The 16094-nt window shown below is 38.2% G+C and overlaps 1 protein-coding gene and 1 long non-coding RNA gene across 3 annotated transcripts in view; one reads left to right on the top strand and one right to left on the bottom strand.

Annotated features, from left to right (window-relative positions):
- Nucleotides 1-387: 387 nt before the first annotated feature.
- GTF2H1 (general transcription factor IIH subunit 1) overlaps nt 388-16094 on the bottom strand; it is a 21756-nt gene continuing 6049 nt past the window's right edge. For both annotated transcript variants that reach the window (XM_035891047.1, XM_009635439.2), the window contains 12 exons: nt 13894-14056; nt 12103-12196; nt 11290-11439; nt 10141-10220; nt 8983-9113; nt 7760-7847; nt 6376-6464; nt 5273-5390; nt 4307-4397; nt 2766-2881; nt 1785-1877; nt 388-1177 (listed from right to left, as the gene is read on the bottom strand). In XM_035891047.1, coding sequence (XP_035746940.1) covers nt 1091-1177; nt 1785-1877; nt 2766-2881; nt 4307-4397; nt 5273-5390; nt 6376-6464; nt 7760-7847; nt 8983-9113; nt 10141-10220; nt 11290-11439; nt 12103-12196; nt 13894-14056 — 1300 coding nt within the window. In that variant the 3' untranslated portion in view covers nt 388-1090. The remainder of the gene's footprint in view (nt 1178-1784; nt 1878-2765; nt 2882-4306; nt 4398-5272; nt 5391-6375; nt 6465-7759; nt 7848-8982; nt 9114-10140; nt 10221-11289; nt 11440-12102; nt 12197-13893; nt 14057-16094) is intronic.
- Nucleotides 12212-16094, top strand: part of LOC118451938 — an 8350-nt gene continuing 4467 nt past the window's right edge. Inside the window, exon 1 of the long non-coding RNA XR_004841537.1 lies at nt 12212-12484. This is a non-coding gene — a long non-coding RNA (uncharacterized LOC118451938). The remainder of the gene's footprint in view (nt 12485-16094) is intronic.

The following is a 16094-nucleotide window of genomic DNA, read 5'->3' as shown; positions in this document are numbered from 1 at the left end:
ATGACAACAAAATACAAGGATGTCATTAAACTGCATATGTTATAGAAAACAGGTTTACTTTGCATTTAAGTCACATTTAATACAAGACAAGTTGGTCTGAAACTGTGAACTCTTTCTATTTGGAACAAAGTATGGCACAGATTCCCAATATCTATGGACATTGTGTAAATAACACATTTTTCTCTTTGCAATGATTATCAATTCGCCAAAAATAGTGTAACAGTCAAAAGGGAAGAGTGAAGGAAAACAGATTTAGGAGAAGAAATAAAAAATGTCTAACAATTGAAAATAAATGACTTCTTTTGTAAGAAACTTTATTTAACTTCATTTTTAAAAATGCATTCTCTCCTCAGAACAAATGCCACCTTAAAAAAAAAAAAGATTGCAGTAGCACACACTTGCACTCAAAGGAAAACATGCAAAACTGATGGCCGAAAAAATTCTGCATAAAAATCCAAGACTTCAGGCAAAAGTTTGCCCCCATGTGCCTTTAGGGACCCCAGACCATAAACAGCTTTCAGTGCAATGTCTCTTGCTTCCAATTGGAGGGGAAACATGGCAGAAGCTTGTCTTCTGACAGCTACGCTCTCCCAGATGTCTGAAGCAAAACCAGTCTCTGCTATATTTCAAAATATTGTTAAACCGTTGCAGAAAGTATAAACAGAATTCAATAAAATGTCAGAATCCAGTGAAGAAAAACTTTTGAATTCTACCCTGTGCCATACACTTCTTAATAAAAAAAAATTAGACAGAAAAACAGATTTTATTAATACACCCTCTTTAAATTTTTTATTTCTGAAAGCAGCTCTTTATGCAAATCAAAAGCAGTTCCTGAGTAACTGCAGTAAACAGTGTCTTTTAAATATTTTTGCGCCTCAGCTCTTCTGTTTTGGTTCTTCCTTGTTTTTCTCCCTAGTTTTCAAGTTTAATCTCAGTTCTTTTTCAAAAATGTGCAAGTTCAGTTAGCATCGTTTCCAGAAGTCCACAGCTTGCAGGTCTTCCTGCAACAACTATAAGATCTGCACATATGCTAGGTTGTATTCCTATACCTATTGCAGATTTTGCTCTCAAACCTGTACAGCATGCATTTTCACGTCTTCTTCAGCATACGCCGGGACTGCCATGTATGGAACTTATTGTAGGCCGTCTGCAGCATCTCTTCTATATGACTTATCAACTGAAACATTAAGAGGGGAAAAAAAAATGTCCCAGCTACTGGAAAACAGATCCCTTCCCCTCCCTTTCATCAGATGCTCAGTTGGATTTTTCCTTTTATTCGCTAAGAGCAATCTTGCTAAAATCAGAGAGGTGTGCCAAATAAAGAGACAGGACCATGAGGGTCTACTGCAAAGTACCTGTAGAGGGAGCAGTTGGGAGAGCTACTAAACTGAGATGGTCACAGGGAAGTGACACTTGACTGTGCTGTCTGTTCCAGTACTTAGTCTGTGACCACTTCAAGTCTGACATGGTGGGAGACAGCTTTGAAGTTGCTAAAGTTCTACTTCATGGTGGAAATGAAAAAATGAAACGTGACTTCCCATTTTTGTTGTCTCACTTGGGTAATTTCAAATTATAGTTCTTGACAGTTTCTGATATTATTCAGCAAGTTAGACAGGGAGAGAAGACATGCTTAACTGCATACCCAATTTCCCTCTACCTGTTTCCTAGTTAAGAAAGAATGTAAAATGCCCTAGGATAAGAAGTAACACAGCTACCGTCCTCTGATAATTACAATTAAAATTATTAATATGCACCCACATAATTAAAGAGTATTTTCTCCTTACGTTTGTGCTTAAATACTGTCTCCGAATCTTTTCTTGGAATGGGCAGAGCTTTGTAACCTGAAATCTTTCCAAGTTGCTCCTCATTTTCACAACCTGAGAGAGACAGAAACCAGTACTGTAGTCACTTACACAGAAGTTTCATTTCCTTTAACAAATTATTCGCCAACAAAACACCTTGTAACTAATTCTGGGGACTACTTAAGTATGTACCGTTTATTAAAGTATTAGTCTCTAACAATTCTTGAGCATGTATTTATTTTTGAGGCAAGTGCAATATGACTGAAAGTGCACTGTGCCACTGATAATTTTTACTTTGTCAGTAAGTAGGTAAGATATTCACAAAAACATCTTTTTTTGCTTCAAGCAAAGACTGTACCGTGGATTTTCAGGTGACGTTTTGCAGCAAAAAATCCAACATATCTGAATGCAAGTTTTTATTTTTGTGAAAAGAAAGAATAGGAACGGAAAAATGGTTATAGTCATGTACCTGGTTGTAGACAGACATTTCTTCCTGAAGGCAACTTTGTTCTAAAAAACAGTGTATGGTTTGAAGCTATGACTAAGTGATTTTGCAATGGACAGAAGAATAAGGACAAATTTCTTGTAACTGTTGCTGCAGGGGTTATGTCTAAGAGTTGGGGAAGGGTGGGGCTTTAAGTTTGTATGTTTTAAACTGGCAATGAGAAATCTGCAGCTGGAATATAGCTGACCATTCTGTTTGAAACAAGCCTACAGCAACTGCTCCTGAAGGGCACTAGCAGGCGTGCAGGGACAAGGATGACTTTAACCAATAGCACCAGCAGAATTGCTGCAAAAAGTAATGTTTTACATTGTTTTGTGACCTTCACTTCTAGGGATGACTAAGTGCTGCACTGATTTAAAGCAAGTGTATTAGTTCTTTACTTGAAGTTAATGACAGTGATTCTAAATCACCATCTGGCCACATTGTAACCAGGGCCACATCAGGAAGCTCCATCTTACCTTTTCTTCTAGGAATGGCGTGTTAACAGGAAAGCAGGACCAGAAGTGTCGTAGCAGTTCCCCTACTGCCACGTACAAGTGTTTTAGTTCAGACTGAATGTCATTTGGCACCATCTCTGCAACAGGAAAAAAATTTGTCACATCACTCAAAACTGTCATATGAAAAATGAGAATGTAAGGCTAATGAAGGCGTTCAGCAATATACATTTCTACTAGAATCACAGAAAGGCTGGCTGGGAGGGAACACTGAAGTGCTTCACACCTCTAGTAGGACTATCATCAGTATTAGATCAGGTCAGCCACTATTTATGGCTTTATAGTTGGAAGCTTGTATAGTATATAGGGAGATTGATGCCAGGCAAGGAACAGACACCAAACTTAATCCAGGATTATAAGCAGTGTATTCGTATTGCTATAAGAGTGTGGCAGTACTGCTTCTGGGACCAGCACCTTGCTCTCTTCACAGCATAGTTCTAAATACTGTGTGGTGGATACTGCAAGCTTTTCCCTCTCTCTTAGGTTGACAATGAGAATATGGCCACAGCATGTGGAAGATTAAAAATCCAGGCAGGAACAAGGAACTGTATCCCAAACACTCTTAAAGAAGAAAGGGCAACAGGGTTCAAGAACAGGGAAGGAACCACAACTGTAAAAACCAAAGACAAAAAGCACAAGTAGTCATTGAGGATGACAGGAGCACAGTGAACTGAACAGTGAATAGTGAACTCTAGGATGAGGCTGTTTAAAAAAAAAAAAAAAAAGTGGTGGTCAGGCTCAAAGAAGTGGAGTGTAGCACCCAGTATGTCAGCTGGGATGGGTAAGGAAGCCTCGCTACTGCTTGTTGACTCCTTTTCTTTTGGTACCATAAAGCACTCATAACTTGCTTTTACAACTGTCTGAATTAGTTTCTGCTGCTCTTCAGACCACGTAGCACAAGTTAAACTGGAAAACTGTTATAAACCCTGCCTTGTGAGAATAGGGATTCATCTGTTGCAAGACTATAGAGCAAGGAACGCAAACTGACAGGAATGAGACAGCAGGGTAAGGTGTGGTTGAATGGAGATGTGAGAAGGAGGGGTTGTCTGTTTTGCCCTTGCAGTCTATAAGAAAGTTGTCCTTTTTCACAGCAAGCTGTGGATCTTAAATGCAGCCTGCAAAAAACATAGTTCCAGACAATTATCTAGGCCTCACCACCTCAGAGCTTTCCCAGAGTATGCCTTTATTTTCTAAAATCCAGGAAAAAAAGACACATCAGAAGAGAAGCAAAACCCACTACGAGGACTTAGTATCGAGCGCATCTTTCATCCCTTGCTCTATAAAATTTTCTCTCATTCACTTGTCTCAGCACTGGTATAGCCAGTACCACCCCCACGGTGTGGCTTTTGGTTTGTGGCTGGAACCCAGTATTATTCCAGCTACGTGTTTCCATAATTTCCTTTATCACTGTAACATATTCTAAGAGGGAGATGAAACAGTAAGACAGGTACTGCTGTATAACGCAGGAAGATACGATTAAAGTATTATACATTCTAAATCCTTACGGTTTATGGCTTGCTGTGTTCCACCCTGCATAAGTGCTCCTCCAGGTGACAGGACTGCAATAGTGCTAGTAGCATCACCACTTGAAAGAACCTGAAGGGAGAGAGGAAACAAATATTTCTGATAATTTTTTTCCAACAAAATTTTTTTTAAGTAAGTTGTGTTTGAACTCCAACAGCAAAGATACAGTTGAGCAGCTACAGTGGAAATTCTGATGAAGAGTCTGCTCTTCTCCAGAATTACACACAGTGTCTTTAAGTCCTATAACTCATGTTTTCAATGAAAGCTCTCCAATTAATTATGGACAAACCAACCTTTTCTTTAGCTGCACAGCCAGTTCATGTACTAGGTACTTTGAAATGAGACAGAGAATTGCTATACAGAAACGTGACACACTCACAGTTGTGGCTGCTTTACTTAGGGCCAAATCTAGGTTTACTAACAGAGGAAGTTCAGATACTGGCTGGGGAGATAGATTGGCTACATGGCTATGCTGCCCTCCAGTTGCCAGGGCAGAGCTTCTGTGCAGCCCACAGCGAGATCTACGTCCTAAGCGCATTTAGGAGCAAAAGACCCATTCAGTTATAGATCTGCTTACTATGACCTCCTAAGACCACTAAATCCTAAATTTTAGGGTGGCATCAATAATATTGGCCTGTGCTTCATCTTGCATGACTGTCCTGCTTTACTATTTTATACCTTTACCATTTCCTCAAAAGAATATGGTAATAGTAAACTATAACTCTGAATATCAGCCATGACTCAGTTTCCTATTGTTTAGATTTCAAACACAGTAGCTCAAAAGGTATCGCCTAAAGTTGTAAAATAATTATCTCCAATAGTTTTATGTTATTCGACTTAAGCTGACCCTTAAAAATTAAAATTCCAGTAAACATGAGACACAAAATCATACAGAAGGCAAGATGCTAACATCAGGAAGGGAATATTTTTGGAATGTTCTTCCATACCTGAGTTAGTTTGGGTACATATGCTTCCATTTCTTGCCTAATACTATGAAAAGAATTAATTATATCCTGACTGGTTGCATATTGCTGTGACTGAATTGGAGTTGGACCATGATAATACCTGTGAGGTGAGAAAAGGAAAGAGAAAAGTATTAGTGGGAGTGTTGGTAAAACTCAGCGGACAGATCTTCAAATGTTTCCAGTAGACGCTACTATCTCAATCTTATTTACTGACAAACTAAAATACGTTGCCACATGGGAAGAGGTTGGGTTTGGGATCGTATGACAGCAAAATAAGAGAAGAGCTTCTATTGTTGAATCTGCGAGGGTCATTTTGCTCATGAAGAGCTATGTGTGCCACCTAGTCCTGGGAATATCATTGGAATGGAGGAATTCACAGCACTTTTGATTGGAACTAAGCTAAATGAAGTTAGGTTCACATTTGGAACGGTGCTCTTTCCTGTGGTATCACTTATTTGTTGAAGTTACATCTATCGTTCTCAAACTCAAAAGCCTAGAAAACAAGAGGACTATTATTAGGAAAATACTAGACCAGTGAGCCATCCAAACTATCCTGATAGCACTTTTTTTGCCTGGGAGTGGATTTTATTGGAATAGTATATATTTTCACAAGTAACACATTTTTTTCAAAAGCCTAGAAAACAAGAGGACTATTATTAGAAAAATACTAGACCAGTGAGCCATCCAAGCTATCCTGATAGCACTTTTTTTGCCAGGGAGTAGATTTTATTTGGAATAGTACATATTTTCACAAGTAACACATTTTTCCACTGTAAGCTGCAAAAAACAGCTGAACTGTGTATACAGGTCTGTTGGACTTTTACAGAAACTACACTTCAAAGCCCTTCAGGTAGGCTTACAGAGACTTAACTTGCTGAAAGAAGCAAGATGAAATAAAAATACAAATGTAAATGGGAATTACTTGGAAGTTGATTTATGCAGTTCATATTAGGTTTCTAAACTTAGCCTAAGCACATTTGAGTGTGGCTCAGTAGAGACTAAATCGGCTGATCATGTGCAAGCTGTGATGAGAGACCTGCTAGATTGAATATGCTGAAATAGTCGTGCATATTTTGTCAACTTACCTATCAGACTTCTTTAAGTTTAGTGCAATAGTTTTAATGCTATTATTCTTTGCTAAATCTTCATATTCAATGGACTCCTGCAGTTTCACCTAAAATAAGCCAAATATACACATTACTAATGATGACACAATTCAATGTGTCTAGTGCTTTTTTCCAGTTCACCAAGTTTGAGCGGAAGGGTTACTAAAACCTTAAAGAAAATGAAAGTGTGGAATGCTTCATGTCTACCCTCACAGCGCCCCAAATTGTTTAAAGCGTGCAATCTGGAAGTCTTGGCACTACCACCTTCCCTGCAAATTCTGGCCAAAACTTGCAGTCCCTGCCACTTCCAAAAAGTGCTCTGCTATACACAGATCATTCATTCTTTGTGCTCTCTGTTTATGTCCATCTATCTCCAGATTAGCAGAAATAGTAACGATTTAATGGCTGGCGTACAAGAGTGTAAGAGTAAAATCAGGATAGTTACCCAAGCTATTTGGTGACAGCAGAGGTAGAGCATTAGCGGTGGGAGGTAACAGCACAGTGATATCTGATTTGTACAATAAGAAAACTACTTCTGAAGCCTCCTACTCTCATGCTACTCTTCCACTCCTCTTTTCATCACATTTATTCTACTCCTGGTATATCGTTTACTCCCCAGTAAAAACTGTAGCTTTCAAGAAAGTCAAACCTCAACGTTCAAAACCACATGTATTCCACAACCTTTTCTCACACTATCCGCAGTGTCCTTGGCATTTTCTATTTAGGCTGTCAACTCTAGCAAAGAGTGTTCAATTCAGTTTTGTAGCAATTACAGTATTCTCTTCTACTTTGTGAGCTGCTATGGTTATTCCAAAACAGGCTGTTGTCCTGTATTTCAGTGCACCAGGTCACCACGCTTTCAGTTTAACCTCACTTCAGCTTCTGACCTTAAGGTGAAGGCTGCCATGTGCCAGTTTAATCACCCCCTCTACAAACAGGGCACTCGATAGGTTAACACTGGTGCTTGAACACCAACACCCCTTTCAGATGGATGTTCTCTAGAAGTTTTCAAGCACTTGGAAGAAAAAAAGGGGGGGGTGCGCCACAAAAATAGAACTGTACTGCATGGAAAGAACCAGATTTCTGGGTCCAATCAGAAGCATGTTGGAAATTTTTTACTTTCATTGGGCACTACTGAAGAGATAAACAGAACTATACTTTAAGGTGTGATTTATTTGTGTTTACTAACAGAGATACAAAGCTTCTTACAGGCCCTCAGGTTCTTACTCTATTTACTTCTAAGCAAGGCGAGATCAGTATTACTTCAGATGCATCAGAAAACAAGTAAGGAACCTTCAGCAATCTTTTGAGAGACAGAGCTTCCAGTTCCATTCAGTTCGAACTGCATCAGCTAACTTTATACCTTTTTCATTGGTGGTTGAAAGAAATCTGAATCCCTGGAGTTTCCATCCGTACTGCTGGTCTCACTGTAATGGTCATTTTGTGCTTCTCTTAAAATAGAGAAACAGCATTAAGAAGAAGTCACCTCACAGGAAACTTAAGATACAGGCTAGAGACAAAGTAAATACATCCGTTTCAAAAATTTTATATGCATGTTCATATACTGTATATCAACTGTTTTCCCCTTATGTCTTCATTTCTAGAAGTTGATCTAGATAGAAGAATCCTCAAATAACCCTGTTTGTCAAGAAGGAAATTCAACAGCAGGGGAGGGTGCTTCTCCCTCTCTTCAGAAATAGCATGCCCACAATGCAAGTGGGACACAGCAAAATCACGCCTAAATTAGAAACACTTCGCATACATGCTTATGCCAACCAGGTATTAGCAGAGCTCTGGGAGACACTACTGTTTCAGAATGAGGCCTATTGTTTTGCCTCTTTCTGAACTGAGAAACAGAAATATACATTACGTAGAAGACACTGTTTAAGGTCCACTGTTCAATTTGTGCAAGACAGAAGAACATGAGGGAGCACAGCTACACGGAAGAAAGTATTTAATTAAGATCTCTCAAAGGTAGGGTCTGTAAGATTGGGGTAGAGCGGTTGGTCCATAAACCAGTTGTAAAAGCAGACTTCACATCAAACCCATTTCATGCCTTTTTTAAGAGGTTTCATTTGTTAAGGTTACTGTAGGTGTATATGTAACCAGCTGATACATTTTTTTGGTTGGGGCAGGGTACTGCACTGGAGCAATCTTTCATCTGATCCACCCACGCCACGCTGTTCTTTTGCTTCCTCATTTACTTATGTCCACGCACCCCACTAGAGGAAGCCCCGGCAGACCAGCTCCTGGAAGGCAGGCAATAGGAATTCCCTGCACCAGACCTCACCTCCGCACAGCAAACAGAATACTACTTCTGCAGCCTTCACTAGGGCTAGAGAACTAAGGCAGAAACATCCTTTCCTTTTTAATCTGCTTTGTATGATAGCAACTCAGCTAAAAATACCATTTGCCATCTCAGACAGCTCTGAAGAACTTTTATAAAGTAAAATGGAACCTAAAGTTATTTTCATTTCTAGAGCAAAATGCTTCATTCATAAAAATTAAAAGAAAAGGTTGTATGAGTAATTGAAGATGTATTTTCATTTTAGAAATTCCTTAAAATTACACAACATTGAAACTTACTGTTTCCTGAGGCCAGCTGCAAGGACCATGGCACTATGATGATTAAAGCGTTTTATAATGGCAGCATTGCTACTTTCTCTAGCGGATTTTGAGGCATTTGATGTAGAGGCCACAGAAGCAACACCATAGCCCTACAAAGAAAACAACATTAGCTACCTCCTGCTGCAAAACCAGAAGGACAATTCTCTGTTTTCCATTGAGTCAGGAAGCCTGTGTGCCACCTCCTCTTAACTTCACTGAGTGGTACTGCATCATCATCTGAAGCAGTATTTTCCTACCCTCCCCCCACCATCACTTTATGTACTTTTAAAAGTCTCCACAGACTATTTTATTCTGTTTAGAAGTGTCTGAGAGAAGAAAAAAAATTCTTAGATAGTGGCTGAAGGCAACTCACTTTACCCCAGGCTCAGTTTCATGCTTGCCCTTAACCAGCCTCAAAAGCAAACCAGGGCAGTTTGCACAGCACTTCAAACATACCTACCCTAAACTCCTAGTCCAGATTCAGACTGGTAGCTTTGTGCAACTTTTACAAAAAAACCTCCACTAACTTCGAAATGCATCATTATTAATTACAACTCAAAAGTTTACATTAATTCAACTGCAGAAAAGTGCATCTTTAAGTTATTTCACATTACAGTACAGCATTTATAACAACTCTTTTAATTTGTGCTTAGAGGCAGGCAATAGTTTAAGTTAGTCATATTTTTAGCAAAACAAGGTATTTAAAGCTAAACAAAGAAAACTGAATGAAGTGTCCTTAAAATTAAGCTGAATCAAACAAATAGCAATGTACAAAGCGAGAACAAATGCAAAGACTTTTTCCTAGTTTGTGCTACTCTTCTGTACATTGTCACAGCTTCCAAAAGGTAGGAAGAAACCAGATAGTCCACTTTAGACAAAAAAGCCATCCAAGTGAAAGAATAACTTCAAAAAAGGGAAGTCCCAGCACACTAAGGCAGATATACAGGTCCACAGGCACGGTCTTCATTTCTTTACACACATATAACTGGGTAAGTGTTGACTGCCCAAGCATTGCAGCTGCCTAGTTAAGTGATGAATTTCAGAATTACCATTTGTAGTTATTTTAATAGGAAAAGGACTCACTTCCTCCTTAAATTAAACTGGGGGGGAGTGGGTTTTTTTTTGCCAACTACTTACTTCATCTAATGTTTTATCTTCCAAAGCCGTTAAATCTATCAGAGGGTTTTTTACTCCTTGAGACACCATTGTTTTTAACCCTGTATGAAACAAAGAAAAAAACATGAGAAAATGTATCAACCAAATAATTGTAGGCTTATTAGATTATATTTAACCTTTAAAAGGTTCTGCAGGTGCCCAAGTATCACTGTGACTAAAACCTTCAACCCTTTTCAAAGTTCCATTTAAAATAAGCAATAAACTTGGAAAGTTATTGTAAAAGACCATCCTATTAATTAGTGCAGTTTTTATCAACTTCTACACATCACTGAATACTGTTTGGTAAAAAAAATTGAAGATGCAGTTGTATTAGTGGGAACTGGAAAGCCTTAATTGTGTGTTTCTTCTAATTTCAGCACCATTTTGCTGCCCTGTCCTAGGTAGAATATTAATTTATATCTGGTGATAGCTTTTACTTGTGAAGGCTTGTGAATTCCTAATAGAATGCTTTCATTAGTCAGAATACGTATTAAGGAATGGTGTTATCTTAATTCTCCACATTTCTGTATCATCACAAACCTACCTCAAAAGTTCAATAAAAACTTAAGTCAGATAATATTTTAAGATTTCACAGTAAAAAGGTTGACAGGAGCAGGTACGGCAACTCCTTTGGAAAATCTTAAACAGGATCCGTATTTGTCTATTATTAAAACCTGATCTATACCAAAAGCTATACCTGTTATAAATTGTGCACATACCACAAAACAAAACCTTCTGTAAACAAAATCATTCCATAGTAACTGATGGCAGAGCATACTCAATCTAGCATGGTAGCATGTTATGAAATTTATCACAGATGTACTGTTGCTTGAGTTGTAATAAGGAGCATTTCTAGTGCTACCACTTTCCAAAGGCTAATTTGTTTCAAGAAATGCACTCATTATCAAACATCCTAAAAACAGCAAAGCCATAGCTAACTTACAGTGACAATCTGTAACTTCACACTTTACAGTTCAACACACAAGATGCCCAGTAAATGGACATAAGAAAACTTTTGACTTCAGCTTTGCTAGATGTACTAGATATACATCTATACACCTCTTGAATGTTATGCTCTGCGATGTAGCTAAGACTGTAGCAGCCTACTGCAGAAACAGTCAAAAAGCTTACCTTTTTCATCCAGTTTGGCACATTCTGCAAAGAGGTCTTTTGAGCCTGTATTGAGCCTGTCCCGATGGAAATAATGAGACTGAAAAAATCGCGTCCAAAACTCCCTCTCAGTCATGTTATGTGGAACATTTTCTGCATATTTCATTTTTACTGTGAACAAAACCCATAATGATTACAAACTCTTCTGCAAATCTTAATACGGCATTTTATGTTAAAATTTCCTTGCTTGCTTCCTTGCTTTCTGTCTAATGCTGCCTTCATTCATGCTGATTAAATGGGAGGGAATGCAGTAGTTAAGCACGAGCAAACAGGTACTCTTTTATGCCCTGCAATGCTAGCTAATGCTTTGAAAAGCAATGCATGTAGCAGCGGTCTGGAGTTCTAGTTATTCTCAAAATGGATCTAGTCTTTTAACCGGGGGTCAAAATGAACCAGTGTCAATGTTCAATATAGTGCAGGGGCATGATGGAAATCAGATTCTCTTCCTTCCAAAGGTGATTTTGTGAAAATAACAATTAACTGAAATGCTGAATAGGGAAATATCATGGGAACCAAATATCTATTCACAATTTAAAAAAAAAAAGGTCAATGCAACAAGTTAAAATGTTTTCATTTAACAAAATCAAGTTTTAATTTCAAAAGCATGTTCTAACACATGCTTCTTCCCATCCCCCAGAGGCAGGGAAAATCATCCAGAAGATTGAAGAGACGGTCCTTTATACTTCCAGGCTCAGACTAACATTCTAGTTTTTCCACACTAAGATCGTAAAAATCTTAAATGCATGTATTTGTTATGTAAAGCATTATTCTTACCTGCAGGATATGTTCGAAATATGGATTCAATGATATCTGAAGTCAAATTATACCTCAGACCATTGCAGCCATCTGTTTGAGGCCGTACATCAGCCTAAGAAAAAGCATACAGGGAGGGAAAACAGTCATGTCTGAATGCCTTCTGTAACTGGAGAAGGGACAAAAACCTGGCATCTTGCAATCAAATTCTGCTGAAGATAAAGTAATCTTCTGCCTCCAATAATCCATAGCATATGTGATCATAAATAGGTATTTTTAGAATGAGAAATAAAAGAGCATGCATTAATTACTTTATTATACTTGCCACTTAGGGATGATTCAACAAGTAGACTGTAAGCCTTGCAAGATGAAAAGTGAAGACCACTCCATCAGTCAAGAGAAGGTATGCTTAAATTTAATATATCCTTGTTTCAAAGTAAAAATAGGCATATTTACTGTATATGCCATATACGCCTAATCTTTTGTTCTTCATTCAACAATTCAGCTAGTGAATAATCGGTGATGATAATGAAGTGACAAAAAAGGTTTTAAGGCTGTTACACCTTATCTCCTTATACAACAAAAACATCTCAGTATAACTGATAAATAACATTGAATTTAAAAATCGAGGGTAAGCCTTAGTCAGAACCTGCAAGTTAGATCTCAGTGATCTCTTCAGGAAGCTCTGGAGCAAGCAAGCGCTCTGTCCAATTCTCAGTAACAGGAAAAAGTATGTGGTTGCATATGCTGCCTTCTTTTCTTCCTTTTCCTGCACACCTGAATTCTAGATTTTGTACCACCTTATTCCTAGAGAAACACTCTTTCTGAGCAGAGCCAGATAAATTATTTTAACTTGAACTAGGACACACAAATACCTGAATTTTTCTTCTTCACAAATGCAGAGAACACAAACACAACCAGTTATTTTAAGAAAGCTTCAGTTTTGAAGGTTTGGGTTTGGCTTTTTTTATGTTAAGGTGTAAGAATAACGGGAGACAGGAAATCAGAGCAATCAAGTTCATTTGGTAACTGATTCAGGTATTTCTAGGGGGAAAAAACAAGTCTGTATAGCAGTTAAGTCATAAAACAACTCCCACCTCTTCCTTCCCTTCCAAACCCTTGATGTGTGCAGTCATTACAAAGGCAGAAATGGGATTCCAGCTAGAGAGTCGTAATCTGTATGAACTTTGTTGTAGAAGTAGAAACATGTCTCTGTGGGAGGGATCTGAAGATTGTACCTAGATTACTTTTAGACTGCATTGAGGTTACTGAAGCATGGCTTCTACAAATGGGTAACACAACTGGAAAACTGGGGAAAGAGAAAACAAGCTTTCAGATATACAAGTTGTTCTTCAAGTAGCTGAAAGCACGTACTGGTTTAAAAAAATTGGGGAGGGAATAAAACCTTTTGTGTGCGAAGTCTTTGCAGCTTCATTTAGGCATGTCAGTGCTGCAACACATACTCTTTTTAACTTACTGAGTTTATATAATCCAGTGACTGTAAGTTCACCAGTATTCCTGTTTTCCAGAAGGCAGAGCAGCAGTATATTCAACATCTGCCTACAGTCAATGTAAAGTTCAAACTGAGCACCTTAAATTGACAAAATTTTGAGGTTGCAGATTTGCGTAAAACCTTTACCTTTTTTTTTTCTCCTTTACACTTGCAATTTTCTAACTAACACATGGAGAGATGTTAAGTTGAAGAACCAGGAAAGAAAAACATTAAAGTATATGGGAATAAAGTACATGAAGAACTCTCACTTTCCCCAATTTGTTTGCTCTAAAATCCTTTAAGTTAGAGGTTGAACGTACCAGAAATGCTGCAGAGATGCCCACATCCTGCTTAGCAGGTGCTGCAGAATTATCCCCTGCGTTCAGACTTAAACGGTTGGCCCAGAATTCTTCAGCGCTGATTACTTGGCTCACAACAAGGTCTTTATAGAGCTGAAACAAAACAGGATCTTCTTGCAGCATTCTGGTAAAAGAATGTATTGAATAGAATTGAAATGCTGCAGAATAAATCACTAGGATTCCCATAACTAACATGAGTTCACAAAAGGAACAGAAACCAACTTTTCTTTCAAAATGCTGTGCATTTCTTAACAAGATTGTGTAAACAACTAACCTCAATAGCTATATTTGTCTCAAAAGAGTTAAGAAAGAACTAAAAAGATGTTTGAGAAATAGCATTAACTGCTAGAAAACAGTAATGACTAAGAAAAAGTTAATGTGGGATTAATGTCTTGTCCTAAAATATTCTGTGGTGCTCTTGTGTCTTTGCACATCCAGGACTGGAGTCTCCTGAACTGTAAAAGCACAATGAATTTTCTTGAACTTCCACAACTAAGGTCTTGGTGGGGGGAAGGAGATTTCAGCACTATCCAATTCTTGTTTAAGATCTTAAAATTCAGTAGTTACAGGTCTCTATTCTAGTGCAAGAGTACAGATTACAAAATACCTGTGGGATAAGATACCTTAAAACACACATTACCCTGAATTGTTTGTTCATTTACATTTCTGTTGGTGACAGTAGGATCTTCATCACTTAACTATCACATGCAGCACAAGTGCTACAGACACATTCAGTGTCACTACTTCCACCAGGGAATAATGTTTACAAAATTTATCATCCAAATATCAAGTATTACCCTTACTATCCAAAATGCAAAGAATGCATGGACCTGAAATGTCAGTTAATTCATGTTTAAGCAGCTTTTCATACAGCTGTGTACCTAATTTGAAACCCACTAGGCTATTTTCAGGGAAACATGCATGCGTGTTCACAATCAGCCAATAACTTCAACAATCTTTAGCATGTACCCAGGGTCTTGATCATTTGGAAGCAAAAAAAAAAAAAAAAAAATTGGAATCTTATGAATGCATAGTATGTGGTCTAGGGAAGAACAGAGATAAACTGCAATCTGGACTGAAAGCCTGTAGCTGCTCTAAGAAGTAGGTAGGATGAGGTGGAAGTGAAAACTGGGTGGCACGACATCCCTATTATGTTTTAATCACCAAGGTTTTCCCAGTTTTCCTTGTTGGTACAAATATGGATTAGTGGCAAGTCTTACAAATTAGTACAACTGGAAGCAGCCTGTTATTCTACTTATTTCACTAAAACTTGGAATTTTGGTACATACCTGACCCCCACATATCAATAAATGGAGGAAGTGGCACAGGGACTCTGGATATAGTACCCTTCTGGACCAGGTTTGAAACTTTTTTTCATCATCTGTTGCAAATTAAACTAATGAAGCCCCATCACTAGACTTGGACTTCTAATCATCAGTACAACAGACTGTGACTGAGTACGTGCAGAGATTCTGGCTTTTCTGTAACTAGAAAAGCTCTTAATGCCACATGGCATAATACTGTAAAACTGCACTTAGGGATACAAAAATTCAGAGCTAAGACTGCCCAGGTACTTTCAGTATGAACACTGTTAAAAATAAGGCACGTGGCATAAAGAAACTGTAATAGTAATAGTGCCAAAGCAGTCTGTATTGCTGTAGACCCTAGTGGTCACTGCAGTACTGGAACCAGTTAATCCTGGATGTGTCAGAGCTCCAGTACCAGGGCTCTTGCCCTTCTGCTGGGAAATCTCTTTGTAAAGATCCAATCTGCCCGATGAGGCAATGCTCCTACGTTTTGAAAAATCTAGCTTTAACTTACCCAAGTTCAAAGCTAGAACAGTCTTTGGAAATGAGAAGGTAGTAGATATAGGATTCACAGAAGATGCTAGAATGAAGTGAAACTCATCTGGGGATACGCAGAAAAGGGTGCTCTAAAGCCACAAGGACTGGTTTAACACTAACATTTTAAAGGAATGGAAGAGTATCTTAAAAGCCCTTTTGGGAAAAGGACTTAGGTTCTGAGCGTCTTCTCAACATATTTTTTAGAATAAACATCCTGTATACCAAATAACAAATGACTGCATCTCAAGTGAGATGCATGAAAATACCTAGCAATTTAGTAGAGTATATAAAACACCAGGGAACAAGATTTAAGGGAAA

Source organism: Egretta garzetta, unplaced genomic scaffold (genome assembly GCF_000687185.1).
Source record: "Egretta garzetta isolate BGI_Z169 unplaced genomic scaffold, ASM68718v1 scaffold133, whole genome shotgun sequence".
Classification (NCBI taxonomy): domain Eukaryota; kingdom Metazoa; phylum Chordata; class Aves; order Pelecaniformes; family Ardeidae; genus Egretta; species Egretta garzetta.
Note: the sequence above shows the minus strand (reverse complement) of the source record. Positions and strands in the feature narration are given on the sequence as shown.